The sequence below is a fragment of the Hemitrygon akajei genome, chromosome 9 (genome assembly GCF_048418815.1).
Source record: "Hemitrygon akajei chromosome 9, sHemAka1.3, whole genome shotgun sequence".
Taxonomy (NCBI): Eukaryota; Metazoa; Chordata; class Chondrichthyes; order Myliobatiformes; family Dasyatidae; genus Hemitrygon; species Hemitrygon akajei.
Window position 1 is genome coordinate 97,426,613 of NC_133132.1, and position 19,190 is coordinate 97,445,802.

The following is a 19,190-nucleotide window of genomic DNA, read 5'->3' on the forward strand; positions in this document are numbered from 1 at the left end:
TCGAGGGCACACAACAAAAATTAGCAGGAAGATAGAGGATTGGGCAGCTTCTAAAAACCTATGGAAAGCAACTGAAAGAATCATTAGGAGGGAAAAGATGAAATATGAAAGCAAACTAGCAAACAATATCAAAGTGGATAGTAAAAGCTTTTTCAAGTATGTAAAAAAATAACAGAGAGGTGAGAGTGGATTTAGGATCACAAGAAAATGAGGTTGGAGCTTTTCAGTCTGCTGCAAGTCATCACTACAATCACCAAGATCCTTTTCCACAGTGAATACTAAAGTAAAGTATTCATTAAGTACCTCTGCTATTTCCTCCGGTTCCATACACACTTTCCCACTGTCACACTTGATAGGTCCTATTCTTTCATTCTTATTCTCTTGCTCTTCACATACTTCACAATACCTTGGGGTTTTCCTTAATCCTGCCTGCCAAGGCCTTTTCATGGCCCCTTCTGGCTCTCCTAATTTCCTTCTTAAGCTCCTTCCTATTAGCCTTATAATCTTCTAGATTTCTAACATTACCTTGCTCTCTGAACCTTTTGTAAGCTTTTCTTTTCTTCTTGACTAGATTTATTACAGCCTTTGTACACCACGGTTCCTGTACCCTACCATAACTTCCCTGTCTCATTGGAACGTACCTATGCAGAACTCCACACAAATATCCCCTGAACATTTGCCACATTTCTTCCGTACTTTTCCCAGAGAACATTTGTTTCCAATTTAAGCTTCCAATTTCCTGCCTGATAGCCTCATAATTCCCCTTACTCCAATTAAACGCTTTTCTAACTTGTCTGTTCCTATCTCTCTCCAATGCTGTCATAAAGGAGATAGAATTATGATCACTACCTCCAAAATGCTCTCCCACTGAGATCTGTCACCTGACCAGGTTCAATTCCCAATACCAAATCAAGTACAGCCTCTCCTCTTGTAGGCTTTTCTACATACTGTGTCAAGAAACCTTCCTGAACACACCTAACAAACTCCACCCCATCTAAACCCCTTGCTCTAGGGAGATGCCAATCAATATTTGGAAATAAAAATCACCCATCATGACAACTCTGTTATTATTACATCTTTCCAGAATCTGTTTCCCTATCTGCTCCTCAATATCCCTGTTACTATTGGGCAGCCTATAAACAACACCCAGTAAAGTTATTGACCCCTTCCTGTTCCTAACCTCCACCCACAGAGACTCCGTAGACAATCCATCCATAACATCCACCTTTTCTGCAGCCGTGACACTATCTCTGATCAACAGTGCCATGCCCCCACCTCTTCTGCCTCCTTCCCTGTCCTTTCTGAAACATCTAAAACCCAGCACGTGAAGTAACCATTCCAGTCCCTGAGCCATCCAAGTCTCTGTAATGGCCACCACATCATATCGCCAAGTACTGATCCACGCTCTAAGCTCATCAGCTTTGTTCGCAACACACCTTGCGTTAAAATAGACACATCTCAAACCTTTGGTCTGAGTGTGTCCCTTCTCTATCACCTGCCTATCCTCCCTCTCGCACTGTCTACAAGCTTTCTCTACTTATGAGCCAACCTCCTCTTCCCTAGTCTCTTCAGTTCGGTTCCCACCCCTCAACAATTCTAGTTTAAACTCTCCCCAATAGCCTTGGCAAACCTCCTCACCAGGATATTGGTCCCCCTGGGATTCAAGTGCAACCCATCCTTTTTGCACAGGTTACACCTGCCCCAAAAGAGGTCCCAATGATCCAGAAATGTGGATCCCTGCCCTCTGCTCCAATCCTTCAGCCATGCATTTATCCTCCACCTCAATCTATTCCTATACTCACTGTCTCTTCCCTTCCCTGGATTTGGACTTTCAGAAGGCCTTTGACAAGGTGCCACACATGAGGCTGCTTACCAAGTTAAGTGCCCATGGTATTACTGGGAAGTTACTTACTTCATTACTAACATGGTTATAGCATTGGCTAACACACACACAAAATGCTGGAGGAACTCAGCAGGCCAGGCAGCATCCATGAAAAAAATATGTCGATGTTTCGGACCAAAACCTTTTGGCAGGACTGGAGAACAAAAAGCATTAGCTGATCGGTAAGTCAGCGAGTGGGAATAAAAGGATCTTTTTCTGGTTGGCTGCCAGTGACTACTAGCATTCTGCAGGGGTTGCTGTTGAGACCACTTCTTTTTATGATGTATATCTATAACTTGGACAATGGAATAAATGGTTTTTTTGCCAAGTTTTCAGTTGATACGAAGATTGGTGGAGGGGCAGGTAGTGCTGACAAAACACAAAATAAGTGTGCAGACTATTTTCTAAATGGAGAAAAAATCCAAAACTCTGAGATACAAAAGGACTTGGGAGTTCTTATAAAGAGTACGCTAAAGGCTAACTTGCAAGTTGAGTTGGTAGTGAGGAAGGCAAATGCAATGTTAGCATTAATTTCCAGAGGTCTCAAATACAAGCACAGGGATATGATGCTGAGGCTTTCTAAGGCACTGAGGAGGCCTCACCTTGAGTATTGTGAACAGTATGGGCTCATCATCTAGGAAGAGATGTGATGGCATTGGAGAGGGTTCAGAGGAGATTCACAAGGATGATTCTGGGAATGAAAGGGTTATCATAGGAGGAACATTTGACTGCTCTGGGTCTGCACTCACTGGAAGTTAGAAAGATATGAGGAGGCTTCACTGAAACCTTTCAAATGTTGAAAGGCCGAGACAGAGTAGATGTGGAAACGATGTTTCCCATGGTAGGGGAGTCTCGGACAAGAGGGCACAGGCTCAGGATGGAGGGGCATCCATTTAAAACAGAGATGTGTTGAAATCATCAGCCAGAGGGTTGTGAATTTGTGGAATTTGTTACCACAGGCAGCTGCGGAGTTCAGTTCGCTGGGTTGATAGGTAGAGACTGATAGGTTCTTGATTGGATACGGCATCAAAGGTTAAGGGGAGAAGGCCGGGGAGTGGGGCTGAGAAGGGGATAGAAAAGGATCGGCCATGATTGAATGACAGAGCAGACTCAATGGGCCAATGGCCTAATTCTGCTCCTATGCCTTATGGTCAAAGATCAGTCAAATAGGTCATCTTGGCATTGCCACATTCCTATTCATGGCACCTTGCTTTGTGCAACTTTTTAGTTATTCAGAGATACAGCATGGTAACACACCCTTGTGACTAACAAGCCAAATTACACCCACATAAGCACTACTGACCCATACATGTTTAGAATGTAGAAAGAAATCGAAGCACCCAGAGGAAACCAAAGCAGTCACGAGGACAAGGTAAAAACTCCTTGCAGACTGCAGTGGAATTAAGCCTGGAACACTGGTGGTGTCATAACTACCATGCCTGAAGTTGCCTACATGTTTCCTGAACAGCGATCACACTTCAACTGTACTTCACTGCCCCTACAATGCATCTACAGAGATTTTTTTAAAATAACTGTCACATGTACATCAAAACATACATACAGTGAAATGTGTCATTTCGCTTCAGCAACCAATATAGTCTGAGGATGAGCTGGGGGCAGCCCACAAATGTTTATACTTCTGGCACCAGCATAGCAAGCTCACAACTTAGAAACCCAAACATCTTTGGAATGTGGGAGGAAACCGGATTACCCAGATGAAACCAGAGCACCCAGAGGAAATCCACCTGTTCATGAGAAAACATACAAACTCCTGCCAGACAGCAGTAAAACTGAACCCGGGTCGCTGGCATGGCAAAGCGTTACACTAAGCGCTACACTGCCATATAGTGAACAAAGATCACAGCCTCAGGATACGAGGACGGCCCTTTGAAACACAGATGAGGAGGAACTTCTTTAGCCAGACGTTGGTGAAACTGCAGCATTCATAGCCAGAGACAGCTGTGGAGGCCAAGTCACAGGGTATACTTAAAGCAAAGGTTGATAGGTTCTTCATTAATAAGGGTATCAAAGGTCAGAGGGAGAAGGCAGTAGAACGGGTTTGACAGGGATTATAAATCAGCCATGATGGAATGGCAGGCAGAGCAGATTTGATTGGTCAAATAGGCTAATTTTGCTATTATGTCATATGGTATAAAAGTGAGCAAGTTACCTTGGCCTTTCAGGTATTTGATTTAGATGAGATAGCTATAAGTAGGTAGAGCCTGGTGGGTAGAATCAACATCACAAAAAAAGGCATCCCTTGAAAAACTTGGGAAGAGATAAGCAAAAAATGAGAATCTTTAAACATTTGGTTCTATTTAAAAGCATGGAAATACCCAGAGTTAATGGAAAATAAATCATTGTAGATTCCTGCAATCAACCTCCTAATCTACAAGTACTTCCTTTAACTTAAAATCAACTTACAGTTGACAAAGAATTTTAAGTACAAAAGGAGTTTTCAAAATAAATTTAATATGTTCTGTATATTCACTACTTTGCTGCACATCAGATTTTTTTTAATTAAATAGCCAGCAGTTAAAAAGTACCATACAAAGATCAGCACACTGAATTCTTCAACTGTATTTAACACAACTTTTAAGAAGTGACATTCAGCTGCAAGGACACAAACAAAGCAATGCACTCATGCAAACACTTTCAGTCACTTGGACACAAGTCAAGGGCAAGAGATGTTTCAATGACAGTACTGTTTATCTATAACAGGATTTTCCCACTGAAAATACTTCCTGATTGCAATACATGATGCAAAGATAAAGATTTGCTTTATTTGTCATGTGTACATTGAAACAGACAGTGAAATGTTTGTCTTGCGTCAATGACCAACACTGTCCGAGCTGTGCTGGGGGCAGCCCACAAGTGTCACCATCCTTCCAACACCAACACAGCATGCCCACAACTTTGGAATGTGGAAAGAAAATGGAGTATGTGGAGGAAACCCCACGGTCACGGGAATAAGGAACAAACTTATAACAGACAGTGGCAGAAATTGAACCTTAATCTTACAGCTGTTGATGTAAAGTGCTACACTAACCACTATATCACTGTCCATAGTTGCCCAGTTGCATAGTTTGCATAGGTGGGTCAAAGCAATATTTTCTAACTATTCGTTATTGGCTAGCGATCAGCATGGAGTTTGTGGGTTTGAATCCAACTCCAAACATTTGAGCATAATTCAGGTTGCCGTTTAAAATGCAGCACAGTTAGAGTGCTGCAGGGTCAAAAGATGCCAAGATTAGATGGGACGATGAAAGTTATTGAATTTCATCTCATCGTGGAATGGCAGAATAATTCAAGAGCAAAAGGGGGGCTACCTGACCGATCAAAACCGTAAGACAGAGGAGCAGAATTAGCCCATTTGGCCTATTGAGTCTGCTGATTTATTATCCCTCTCAACACCATTCTCCTTCTTTCTCCCCATAATCTTTGACACCCTTACTAATCAAGAACCTATTAAACTCCACTTTAAATATACCCAATGACTTGGCTCCACTGCCATTCATAGCAATGAATTCCACAGATTCACCACCCTATGGCTAATGAAATTCCTCATCTCTGTTCTAAAGGGTTGTTCTCCTATTCTGAGCTGTACCTGCTCACCCATTATAGGAAACATCCTCTTCACATCCACTTTATCTAGGCCTCTCAATATTTGATAGGCTTCAATGAGATCCCCACCTTTTTCTTCTAAACTGCAGTGAGTACCAGCACACAGCCATCAAACGCTCCTCATACATTAACCCTTTCATCTCAGGATCATTCTTGTGAACGTCCTCTGGACTCTCTCCAATGCCAGCATGTCTTTTCTTAAATATGGGGCCAAAAACTGCTCAGAATAGTCCAAATGTGGTCTGGGAAATGCCTTATAAAGCCTCAGCATTATTGCTCATAAAATCTCAACTTTATTTAAGCTCCAGCAAAGTAATCCCACTTCTCTGGTCTTCCAAATTATATTCTCTGAAACAACTGTGCAGTTCACTTTTGAAGGCACTTCAACATTCTGGTTCCAACATATGATGGATTCCAGTCCATAAATTTTCAGCATGATAAAGCTTTCCCCAATTCTCTCTGCACCTTTTACCCAAATGTTAAATCTGCTATGTGCATTGATTGCTGAAATTCCACTGGTCTATCACTTCACAAGTACATGACTATAATGCATAAAAAGGAGAATCTGCAAAAGCCAGAAATCACATACACACAAATGCTGGAAGAACTCAGGAGGACAGGCAGCATCTATGGAGGGGAGTAAACATTTGACGCTTCAGGCCAAGAGCCCCCATCAGGACTGAAAAGGAAAGGAGAAGCCAGAATAAGAAGGTGAAGGTGAGGGGAGGGGAGGGCAGGAGAAGGGAAGGAGTATAAGCTGGCAGGTGAAAGGTGAAACCAGGTGAGGTGGAAGGTGGGCGGGTTGGGGAAGGAGGGTGATGTAAGATGCTGGGTGGTGATTAGTGGAAGAGCTAAAAGGCTGAAGAAGGAGGAATCTAATAGAAGAGGACTGTGGACCATGGAAGAAAGGGAAGGGCACCAGAGCGAAGAGATGGGTAGGTGAGGAGAAGAGAAAGGGTGTGAGGGGAAACAGAATGGAGAATGGGAAGGGGGAGGGGGGGAGAAATTACCAGCAATCAGAGAAATCAATGTTCATGCCATCAGGTTGGAATATCGCATATTACTACTCCAACCCGAGTGTGGCCTCAGTATGAGTAGTAGAGGACGTAATGCAGGACATGTCAGAATGGAAATGGGAAGTTGAATTAAAGTGGGTAGCCACTGGAAATTCCCTCCTTTTGTGGCAGACTGCAATGCCTTTTGAGAGTTCTGGGGCCATGAAGGACGATATATGAATCAAAAGTCTCTCTGCAGTTCTTTTTACAATTAAATATTGCTCAATATCAATCTGTGATAATTACTTTTCCTTTTCCAATTGAATGCAGTTAATTCGGGTTTAGCCAACTACAATGAAACATTCCCTAGCATTTGACATTCTGTTGGTGCTAACCCTGTCTTACAAACAGCATTTAGCCCCGGGACAGGATACCATCGATGTTTCTGGACTAGTAATCCAGACAATTTAAGATAAGCATTTGAGGAGTTTCATTTGGAAATAAAAAGTCCAGACATTATGAAGTCACCTTAGAAACACACCCAGTTCACAAAAGTCCATTAGAAAAGAAGCACCCTTCTTCCCAATCTCAAATTTCAGTCCTACACCAAAGTGGTTAACTCTTTATCTAGAGATAAACTGGGCCTTATCAAACAACTGCAGTATCACGCAGGCTGCTGTGTTGCCACGGTAACTAGGGACAGGCATTAAACTCCAATATTGCAGCTACGCCTACAATCTGATTGCAAAGGATTAATAAAAGGCTTGTAATTCTGGGGGGGGGGGGGGGGGGTGGAAAATAACACTGAATGTAGATCCAGCACCAACCTGTCCTTCAAAGAATCAACTCAGCTACATACTCTGATCCACACCGGCACTGTGTCAAAAATGTGCTGGGTGTGGAAGTAATTTTTAAACACGTTAGCCAACGTGGGCAGTGCACCAGTTATTTACAAAGCGTCCCTTTATAACCAATAGGCATGGTATAAAGGCAGACTGCAAGGATTGATTTTATGATACACCTCGATGCAGAGCCCACAAAATGGTTGGCAAGTTATGTTGGCGCTGGAATATATGGCAACATATGAGCTGCATCCAGCATATCCTTCATCTGCATTGGTTATCAATGCAAGTAACTGACAAATAAATCTTAATCACAAAATTTTCAAGTGATTGCAATGTAAAATGAGAAAATGACCAATGCAGACAAAGTAAAAGGAAAATCAAGGAAAAACTGCAAAGGTCCAGAATCTGAAATAGAACCAAAGTTGCTGGAAACACTCAGTGGATCAGGCAGTGTCTGCGAGAAGAGAAATAGATTTGTTTCACATCAAAGTCTGTTTAAGAAAGGAGCACAATATAACCTCAGGACATCACGAAGTGTGATAATGCAAACAGGAACCAATTTGCATGCAGCAATATTCCACAGTTAGCAGGATGGCCACATCATCATCTATTTTAGAGATGCTGATCACTGAATAAACATTGACAAAATTACCGGTACTCTTTTGTATAATCTTCTACATCCACCTGTGGGTAAATTATAAACACAAGAGATTCTGCAGAGGCTGGAAATCCAGAGTAACACATACAAAGTGCTGGAGGAACTCTGCAGGCTAGGCAGCATCTATGAAAGAAGAATAAACTGTTGACAATTCAGGCTGAGAGTCCCAACGAAGGGTCTTGGCCTGAAACAACGACTGTTTATTTCCCTCCATAGATGCTGCCTGACTTGCCGAGTTCCTCCGGCACTTAGTGTGTGTAACAGGTGGGTAAATAGGCTTTAGTTTAACACCTTGTCTAAAGGGCAAAAATCAGAATCTGATTTATTATCACTGTCTTATATGACTTGGAATTTGTTACTTTGTAGCAACAATAAAGTACAAAGACATATAGTTACTATAAATTACAAAATAAATAAATAGTGCACAAAAAAAGGAAACTGAGGCTCACGGACCGTTCAGAGATTGGATAAAAGAAAGGAAGAAGCTGTTTCCAAAATGTTGAGTATGCATCTTCAGGCTCCTGTACCTCTTTCCTAATAGTCATGAGAAGAGGGCATGTCCTGGGATACACATCCGGTATTACAACACACCCTACAATTGCACAGTAGCGTACACATATCGTCACCAACATGCAAACAGGACAGAAAAGAAAACAAGGGCGAGGTTCACTTTCACACTCCCTTTTGCTTTTGTCCTATAAGGCTAGGAGACAACATAGATTTACTCACCACACCTAATAAAAGTGACTTTACAAATAAATGTACAACTCTAGAGCACATCATGTTTACTGAAAATTAAAACAAGATTATATCTTAATTATGAGTCATAGAGCACTACAGCATATAAACAAGCCCTTCAGCCCATCTGGTTAAAGCCGAACTGCTATTCTAACTAGGCTAGGCAATATGTATAGTTTAAGGCAGGTCACTTATATCTGTGGGGTCTTCCATGAAAGGATTCAGGTGGTGGAGATGCAGCAACACACACAAAATGCTGGAGGAACTCAGCAGGCCAGGCAGCATCTATGGAAAAGAGTACAGTCAACGTTTTGGGCCGAAACTCTTCCGCTAGGGATGCAGCGTTTATGTTGTAGCTACTGTTTGTTCCCATAGGATCATAGGGCACCTAAGCCATCCCAACCACCATCTATTCTAGCTGCTACCATCCAGGAGGCAGTCCCACAGCATAAAAGTCAGGACTAACAGGCTCTGGGACAGCTTCTTCCACCAGGCCATCAGACTGATGAATTCACTCTGACTTGAGTGTACTCTATATTACACTGACTATTCTATATATTATAAATTACTATGATTGCACATTTAGTTGGAGATGTAACGTAAAGATTTTACTCCTGATGTATGTGAAGGATGTAAGAAATAAAGTCAAGTCAATTCAATTCAATTCATTCAATTGTCAAACCCAAAGAGATTTCACTATTGAAAGCAGAACTTCTGGTTTTGGCTGTTTGAAGAAGGAATCAGAAGATGTTTAGAATCTTGTAGTCATAGTTTCCATTAAACTGTTTTTCTTTATTTATTTTAATAAATATAATTACACTGCAAAGATTAATAAAGTGTGACAGATCACACCAATCTGCACTACTCAATCTATCAGCTATCATGGATCAAGTTCCAACTAATGCAGTCTTGCTTCCCAACATATTTCTCTTGTCGCCCACAACCACAACCTTAACTCCCACCACCATCCCCTGGAACTAATCAGACACAGCTAATAGTATTTATTTTGTACTTTTAGCAAAGTGAAGGTTCAAAGTAAATCTATTATCAAAGTACATATATGTCACCATACACAACCCTGAGATTTGTTTTCTTGTGGGCGTACACAGTAAATCCAAGAAACACGATAGAATCATTGAAAGACTGTACCCAAAAGGACAGACAACCAAAGTACAAAGGATAACAAACTGCGAAAATACAAAAAAGAAAAAGAATAAATAAATAAGCAATATATATTGAGAACATGAGATAAAGAGTCCTTGAAAGTGGGAAGGCTGTAGGAACACTTCAGACAGACAGACATACTTTATTGATCCCAAGGGAAATTGGGTTTCGTTACAGCCGCACCAACCAAGAATAGTGTAGAAATATAGCAATATAAAACCATAAATAACTAAATAATAAATTAATCATGCCAAGTAGAAATAAGTCCAGGACCAGCCTATTGGCTCAGGGTGTCTGACACTCCGAGGGAGGAGTTGTAAAGTTTGATGGCCACAGGCAGGAATGACTTCCTATGACGCTCAGTGTTGTATCTCGGTGGAATGAGTCTCTGGCTGAATGTACTCCTGTGCCTAACCAGTACATTATGGAGTGGATGGGAGTCATTGTCCAAGATGGCATGCAACTTGGACAGCACCCTCTTTTCAGACACCACCGTCAGAGAGTCCAGTTCCACCCCCACAACATCACCACAAGTTCAGTGATAGGGCAGGTGAAGCTGAGTGATGTTATCCCCTCTGGTTCAAGAGCCTGATGGTCGAGGGATAATAATTGTTCCTGAACCTGGTGGTGTGGGTCCTGAGGCTCCTGTACCTTCTTCCTGATGGCAGCAGTGAGAAGAGAGCATGGCCCAGGTGGTGGGGGTCCCTGATGATGGATGTGGCTTTTTTGCAACAGCGCTCCATGTAGATGTGCTCATTGGTGGTGAGGATTTTATCCATGATGGACTAGACAGTATCCACTACCTTTTTGTAAAATGTTCCTACAAATACCTTATGTCACTTCACACAAGTGTAAGCAGACAAAATAGCCATGCACATAAATATGGAAAGGTGACCAAAAATTTTGTTAAGAGGCGCATTTTACAATGGCATAGCAGTTAACATGAAGCTTCACAGCACCAGCAATCGTCTGTCAGGTGTCAATTCCAGCAGCTGTCTGTAGGGAGCTTGTCTCCGTCTCCTCCGGCTGCTCTGTTTTCCTTCCACATTCCAAAGACCTACAGGTTAGCGTCAGTAAGTTGTGGCATGCTATATTGGCACTGGAAGCATGGTGACACTTGTGGGCTGCTCCCAGCACAACCTCAGACTGTGTTGGGCATTGATACAAAAGACAACTATCACTATATGGTTTGAAGTACATGTAACAAATAATCATCCAGTGTTCGAGCTTTACAACATCCTCGACCCACCTTTCTTCATAGAAACATATCCTGCATTTGCTTCTCTCGTTTGCACTTACAGAACCACCTTTTTAACTAATTTATAGTGAATGTCTGTAAATCATTCACTGTGCTGGCCAGTTCCATACTCCAAGCAGACCTTGAGAGAATAATGTTTCTTCATTCAAAGTGCATTTATTATCAACAAGTGTATAAATGATACAACCTTGAGATGTGTTTGCTAACAGGCAGATGCAAAACAAAGAACCTGAAAGAACCCAATTTAAAAAATTAAGACCAAACCCCCAGTGCCCGCAAAGAAAGAGAAAAGAACCTATGCAAACAATAGAAGCAACAACTTCAGCATTCTGAACCAAATTGAGTCCTTAGATCCAAATCCCCAGAGCACCTTGTATTTACAACCAGCTATAGTAGGGACTTAATTGAGGACTAAGGAATGGAAAAAATGAAGCAGTGACTCTGTTAATTCAGATATAAATGAAGATACTTGATTTTTTAGCGCTAGTGTTAGTCTTAACTAAATGCACACACATAAACAAGCCTTCATAATAATTCATTTTCAGTTCATATCACAGTAGCTAGTAGTTAGCATAACACTAATACAGCACCAGTGATCAATGATTGGGGTTCAATTCCCACTGCTGCCCGTAAGGCGTTTGTACTTTCTCCCCATGACGACATGGGCTTCCTCTAGCTTCCTCCCACATTCCAAAGACATATGGTTAGGGTTAGTGAGTTGTAGGCATGCTGCTGTAGGCTCTGGAAATGAGACAACACTTGCGGGCTTGCCCAGCACAATCCTCACTGATTTGATTTGACGCAAACGATGCATTTCAATGTACGTTTCGTGTACATGTGACAAATAGACCCAATCTTTAATATTGTTCTGTCAATCAATGCAACTAGTTTCCTATCCAGTTTCTTGTCAAAATTAGTAACAAATGTTTAAATTGTTAAAGATGGAATTCGATCTCAGTGAAATATGGATTAGGTATAAAAAATGGATCCTTTAAATTTTAATATCATTGAACTAAATCAAGATATGCATTAGATTTCTAATATTTATGAAGGTTGCAACAGCATAAGGGCATAAGAGAACTAGAGAAGGCCAATCAGCCTCTCTTGCCTATTCTGCAATTCAATATGAAATTTTAAACTCTCCCAATCTCTTACAGTTAACCAAAATCCCTTGATTCCCTTAATGTTCAGACATCTATCATTTCCTGTCTTGAACATAACTCAGCAAAAGACAAGCCACAGTTTCTTTGGTTAGTGAATTCCAAAAACTGACTGCATTTTATGCAAAAAAAAAATTCTCATCTCACTCCAGAATCAGAAATAAGACTCCTATTTAAAACTTGTGCCTGTCTCTGGGGAATGCAGCCAGCCAAGAATGCATCTATCTTGATAAGCCCCTTAAAATGTTTTACATTTCAATTAAATCACCTCTCATTCCTCTAAACTCTAGAGTGCATCAGCAAAGACTGATCAATTTCTTCTCAAAGGACAAACTATACCCATCCATGTGTCATAATATCCCTACGTATCAGTCTCCACTACCATCCCCAGCAGTGCATTGTACATCCCTGCTATGTGAAAAAAAACACCTCTGACATCTCCACTAAATTTTCCTCCATTCATCTTAAACAGACGTCCTCCAATATTGGCCATTCATCATCATTACGTACTGTGTCGTATGACACAGGCATTCATGATCTATCCATAATTGTTCTTGGCAAATTTTTCTACAGAGGTAGTTTGCCATTGCCTTCTTCTGGGCAGTGTCTTTACAAGATGGGTAACCCCAGCCATTATCAATACTCTTCAGAAACTGGCTGACTGGTATCAATGACGAGGATTTGTGCTATGCACCACCTGCCAATATGACCATCCACCACCAGCTCCCATGGCTTCATGTGACCCTGATTTTTTTTTTGGGGGGGGGCCACTAAGCAGGTGCTACACCTTGCCCAAGGGTGACCTAAGGCTACCAGAGGGAAGGAATGCCTTACACTTCCTTTGGTAGAGATGCATCTTCATCCTGCCCATCAATACTAGCTAGTTCCCTGAGAAAAAGACACTTGCTGTCCACTTTATCTATGTCTTTTATCATCTTGTATACCTCCATCAAATCATCTTTCAGCCTCCTTCGCTCTAAAGAGAAAAGCCCTAGCTCACTGAACCTGGCTTCTATGTCACGGTCTCTAATCCAGACAAGCATGCTGGTAAATCTACTAAGCACCCTCTCTAAAGCTTCCACATCATTCCTATAATGAGGTGAACTGAACTGACACCAAGAGTGGTCTGACCAGAGCTTTATCGAGGCGCAACATAATCTTATGCCCTTTGAACTCCATCCCCTAGCTAATGAAGGCCATTACACCATAGCAACACACACAAAATGCTGGTGGAACGCAGCAGGCCAGGCAGCATCTATAGGGAGAAGCGCTGTCGACGTTTCGGGCTGAGACCCTTCAGTCCTGATGAAGGGTCTTGGCCCGAAACGTCGACAGTGCTTCTCCCTATAGATGCTGCCTGGCCTGCTGCGTTCCACCAGCATTTTGTGTGTGTTCCTTGAATTTCCAGCATCTGCAGATTTCCTCGTGTTTGCCATTACACCATAGGCCTTTTTAACCACCCTATCAACTTGTGCAATCTATGAACTTGGACCCCAAGATCTGCCCATTCTCCCACACTGCTAAGAATCCCACCAATAATCTTGTACATCTGTTTTTAAGTTTTATCTTCTAAAGTGTACCACTTTTCCAGATTGAACTCCATCTGCCACTTTTCCACCAGTTCAGCATACAATATACCTTCGTCCTAAAACAACCTTCTACATACCCACAACTACCGCCTTTGTGTCATCTGCAAACTTATTAACTCACCCTTCCACTCCTTCATCAAATCATTTATATTTTTTTAAAAATCACACAGTGTAGCAATTCCAAAACAGATCCCTACAGAACCCCACAAGTCAACAATTTCCTCCTCTCCTTCCATTCCAAATCTACACAGCCAGGTTTCCATGAATCCCATATCTCAAGACTTTCTGAATGAACCTGTCATGGGGAACCAGTCAAATGCCTTACTAAATTTCACGTATACCACATCCACCACTCTTTCTTCATCAATGTGCTCTGTCACCTCCTTGACCTACCTCTCAATAAGTCATACTTGATTATCCCTAATAAGAGTATGCTGCTCCAAATGTTTGTAAATCCTGGTCCTGAGAACCCTCTCCATTAGTTTGTCCACCACTGATGTAATACTCACCTGTTTACAGTTCCCAGGGTTATCCCTTTCTTGAACAATGGAACAACTTCTGCCATCTTCCATTCCATTACTCCTGGGGCCAGTAAGGACACAAAGATCACGACCAAAGACACAGCAGACACAGTAGTAACCAGGGTGTATTCTGTCAAGTCCTGGGACTTATATATCCTGATACCTTTTCAGAAGCTCCCACACAACCCCTTTCTTAATCTCAACATGTTCTGGCATATCAGCCTGTTTATGCTGTCCTTACAAACATCAAGGTCCCTCTCACAGGTGAGTACCGAGCAAAGTATTCATTAAGGACCGCCACTATCTTCTCTGCTCAAGATACATACAGTGCTACCCTCACTCTAGTCATCCTCCTGTCCCTCAGGTTACTGCAGATTGCCTTGGAGTTATCTTAGTCCTACTCATCAAGACCTTCTTATGTCCCCTTTTAGTTCTCCTAAGTTTCTTCTTATGAACTTATAATTCTCTACCTTATAACTCTCAAGAGCGCTGCCTGATTTTTGATTGCTAAACTTTAAAGATGCCTCCTTCGTCCTCTTGACTAAGTGTTCCATCTCTCTTGTCACCCTAGCATCCCTTTCCTGTCTCATTGGGAAAGACCTATCCAGAACCCTATGCAAGTGCTCCCTAATTAACCAACACATTTCTGTTGTATATCTCCATGAGAACCTCCATTCCAAATTTATGCACCCAAGTTACTGTTACCCAAGTAACAGCATCATAATTCTCCCTCCCCCAATTAGATGCTTTCCCATATCATCTGCGCCTATCCTTGGCCATGGCTATGCTAAAGGTCAGGGAGTTGTGGTCACTATCCCCAAAATACCGCACACTAAGAGATCGGTCACCTGTGTAGGTTCATTGCATAGTACCAGATCCAGTATGGCCTCTTCTCTAGTCAACATCTACATATAATGCAGAAATCCTTCCTGGATACGTCTAATGCATCCTGCTATACCTAAACCTTTTGCACTAAGGAGGGCCAACTAATATTAGGAAAGTTGAAGTTACCTATAACTACCCTGTTACTTTGGTGCCTTTACAAAACAAGCCTACTGATCTTCTCGTCAGTGTCTCTGTTGCTATTAGGAGCCTACTGAATACTCCCAATAGAGCGAGAGTTCCTTTCCTGTGACTTCCATTCATATTGCTTTGGTAGACAACCCCTTCAATGACATCCTCCCTTTCTGCAGTTGTGATACTATCCCTTGTTAGCAATGCCACTCCCCTACCTCTTTTACTTCCCTCCCTATTCCTTTTGAAACATCTAAACCCTGGAACATCAAGCAACTAATTCTGCCCTTGCGACAGGCAAGACTCTGTAATGGCCACAAAACCTTAATTCCATTAGTGATTCATGTTCTCAGTCCATCATCCTTGTTCTTAATACAGTGGATTCCAGTTAATTGGGCCAATGGTTAATCAGAGTCCGTTTATTCGGGACAACTCCTAAAGAACAAAAATTAAATTGAGAAAATAACCAAGGTTCCCTTCATTTATATGGGAAACTCAGCACTTAATTGGGGCAGAAGATTGTTTCTGAATGGTTTCAAACTAGGGTCAGTCACATGCACTTAAGCGGCTATTAGACACTACAGAGTGCCTAGAGTAAATCAGCTTTTAAATAGCATCAGTTGTGTGTGTTTATGTTCAAAAAACAATGATTTTTTGTCACTGATAGTTGGTGAAAAATAAGCAATAAAACAACTTGGAACTGTTTTGCTCACTGCGGTTTCAAGCATTTAAGTTCGGAGATGCCAGGAGTGAAAATTAAACAATTTCATTACTTCAACAGGTTGGGAATCACAAAGAATTTAAAGTTATCTTGAATACTACAATGAGAACAAAGATTTGGAGGAAGCAGTGGTCTAAAGCATTGTGTGAAGGCAGTACATTATCTGCACCAGCTGTCTGACTGTAAACAAACAAAATCAGCACAATCAGAAGAACACGGAAGATTTCTCTGTAGATAACTATTTTATATAGCTACACAACTTTATAGAACTGTAGAGGTATTGGTGGTGTTCTAATTTGTTCTGTATTTCATTTAAAAACATAAATTGTTACTCAGTTGAATGGTAGTTCATCTTTTTTATACCTTTTAACTATTTCCATGAAACTTCAGCTAACAGAGGCAGCTGCTTAACTGGGCCAAAATGTACTGGTCCCAATGTGTCCTAATTAACTGGAATATTAATTCCAATTAACTGGAATCAACAATACTTCTACCATTGAAGTAAACACATTTCAACCCATTCAACTACATTTATACCCTATCCACTACCTATCCTTCCCCTCAGTCTCTCTGCACATTCTAACCTTACACTAATTGCTCTATCATCTGACTTAACATTCTGGTTCCCATCCCCCGGCAAACAAGCTTAAACCCTCGCAACACATGTAGCATCTTACTAAAGGCTTCCTAGAAATCCAAATAGACCACATCAACCAGTGGCCTATTATTTTAATTTAAAGATATAGCATGGTAACAGGCCTTTCTGACCCAAAGAGCCCAGGTCGCCTAATTACACCCACATGACTAATTAACCTACTAATTAACTTACTAATTAACCATTCCACTTTGGAATGTGGGTGGAAACTTCTTAGACAGTGACAGGAATTGAACCTGGGTTGCTGGTGCTGTAAAGTGTTATGCTAACACTACACTACTATGCTGCTGCATTAGATATAGAAATGAATGATCTAGTGTCTGTGAGTGCTTCACTGTCTCAAAATAATTACCAGGTAGAAAAAAGAAATGATTCAAGAAGATGGAGCATCCTTCAAAAATGCAATTCCCCACTAGTGACTCCCAGGAATCACTGGGCCACATTGGCTCAAAATGGAGAAGGGGCATTTGAGATGGTATTGAGAACTTCCAAGGCCATGCATTAGAAACACACAAAGATCCTTCATACAGGAGTGGACTACCTCCAAATCTTCACTTGCCGCATCTGGTTCCCTGTGGTTCCCTCATCAGCCAGCTCAGAACCCGCAAAAAAGGTGTGCAATTAAGTTATTCGCAAAGCCAAGCAAATGTGTAACTGCTCCAGCTTCCACAAGTTCCAATCCAATGATTGCGAGCCTGCACGTTCCATCTATGTGATGGATCCACTGGCTGAGCCCGTTATCTCTGCAAGAGCTAATGTCTGCAAATTCCAGTATTTGTCAGCCATCCATGTCAGAATATCTGATTCAATGTCCGCATGAGTGCTTCGGTGAATGCAGGTTCCGGTATCAATGTAACCCAGTCTACAAGTTCCAGTGTTTATGTGAGTGACCCAGCATCCCTGCGCTTCCCGTTGATCGACTCATTGTCCTTGCGACTGACCCAGCGTTTCCCATGGTTAACAGTGTTCCTACAACAGCGTTTCCGTGGACTGACCCAGCATTTCCCATAGTTAGTGTCCCTGCGGCTGACAGCGTTTCCCGTGAATTGACCCAGTGTACCTGCGACTGAGTTTCTCCTAGATTGACCGTGTCCCTGCGACTGACAGCGTTTCCCGTGAATTGACCCAGTGTACCTGCGACTGAGTTTCTCCTAGATTGATCGTGTCCCTGCGACTGACAGTGTTTCCCGTGGACTGACCCAGTGTCCCTGCGACTGAGTTTCTCCTAGATTGACCGTGTCCCTGCGACTGACAGTGTTTCCCGTGGACTAACCCAGTGTCCCTGCGACTGAGTTTCTCCTAGATTGACCGTGTCCCTGCGACTGACAGTGTTTCCCGTGGACTGACCCAGTGGTCCGAGCAACCGGCTGATTCTGCCGTGACAAGAACATAGGCATGGGAGACTGCAGATCCAGCTGTTACATGAGCGAACGAGCACCTACACAGGCGATCCAGTTCACATCTGTCCGTCCCCGGGTGTTTCGCCAAGTGTCCATATGCTGCACTGCACGCCAGTCTAGCCCAGACCAACGCAGGACGGATGCCCGGCTCGGGCAGAGTGTCGGGGACCGATCCTGAGATTACTCCCTTCACCGGGTCGGCTGGGAGCCGAGGCCCAGCACACCACCGGTCGCGCTTTCGTTTTAACCAATAAATGAATAAAAGTTATTAATCCTCACCTTCCGGCTCGTCCCGTTGCCCAGATAAATGTAGTAGGCGATCCCCAGCACCCAGAGGAAGGCAAAGCATAGCAGGATCCTGGACTTTCTGCGCATAGTTCCGAGCAGGGTGCGAGGGAAGAGGCCGAGTCGGAGGAGCAGGCCGAATCGGCACTGGCGACGAAACGACGCTCAGCATCCATCAGCGAAGAGCGGCGCAGGCTGGCGCCTGGGCGAAGGTCAGGGGGTAAAGGGTACGCAAGCGAGTGTGGAAGGCAGCGAGGATGAGCGCCCACGCCGGCTGGAAGCCCAGAGCCCCCCGCACCTAAAGCTTCAACGCAAGCGTGCAGCTCATTTTGCAATAAGAAAGCTAATTCGGCATTACATATAAAATTTAAGTCACCAATTATGCTGTACACATAATTAAGATATTTTGTACTACATTACATAAACACTTAACAGATAATTATATATCGTATTTAATATTAAATACAACCTTACATAAATAAAGCAATGCCCTATGGAGACACTGGCTTGTATTTAATGGAGATAATACTGCAATAATATAATAACACATAGATAATACCAGCAAAGATAATTGACATTCCATAGTATGAATAAAATAGTGTTTCCTTACTGTGTATACATAATTCAGCATTACTTATTATAATAAATAGACGAGATAGTAATTATTTTACATTAATTATA

At 42.3% G+C, this 19,190-nt stretch overlaps 1 protein-coding gene across 2 annotated transcripts in view; it reads right to left on the minus strand.

The window, feature by feature from the left end:
- galnt2 (UDP-N-acetyl-alpha-D-galactosamine:polypeptide N-acetylgalactosaminyltransferase 2) overlaps window positions 1-18,705 on the minus strand; it is a 118,251-nt gene extending 99,546 nt beyond the window's left edge. The window contains exon 1 of one of the 2 annotated variants that reach the window (XM_073056580.1): window positions 18,504-18,705. In XM_073056580.1, the coding sequence (XP_072912681.1) occupies window positions 18,504-18,599 (96 nt within the window). In that variant the 5' untranslated portion in view covers window positions 18,600-18,705. Of the gene's footprint in view, window positions 1-8,457; window positions 8,517-18,503 lie in introns of those variants that run through there. The other variant, XM_073056581.1, reaches the window with a different exon arrangement.
- Between the last annotated feature and the right edge of the window lie 485 nt (window positions 18,706-19,190).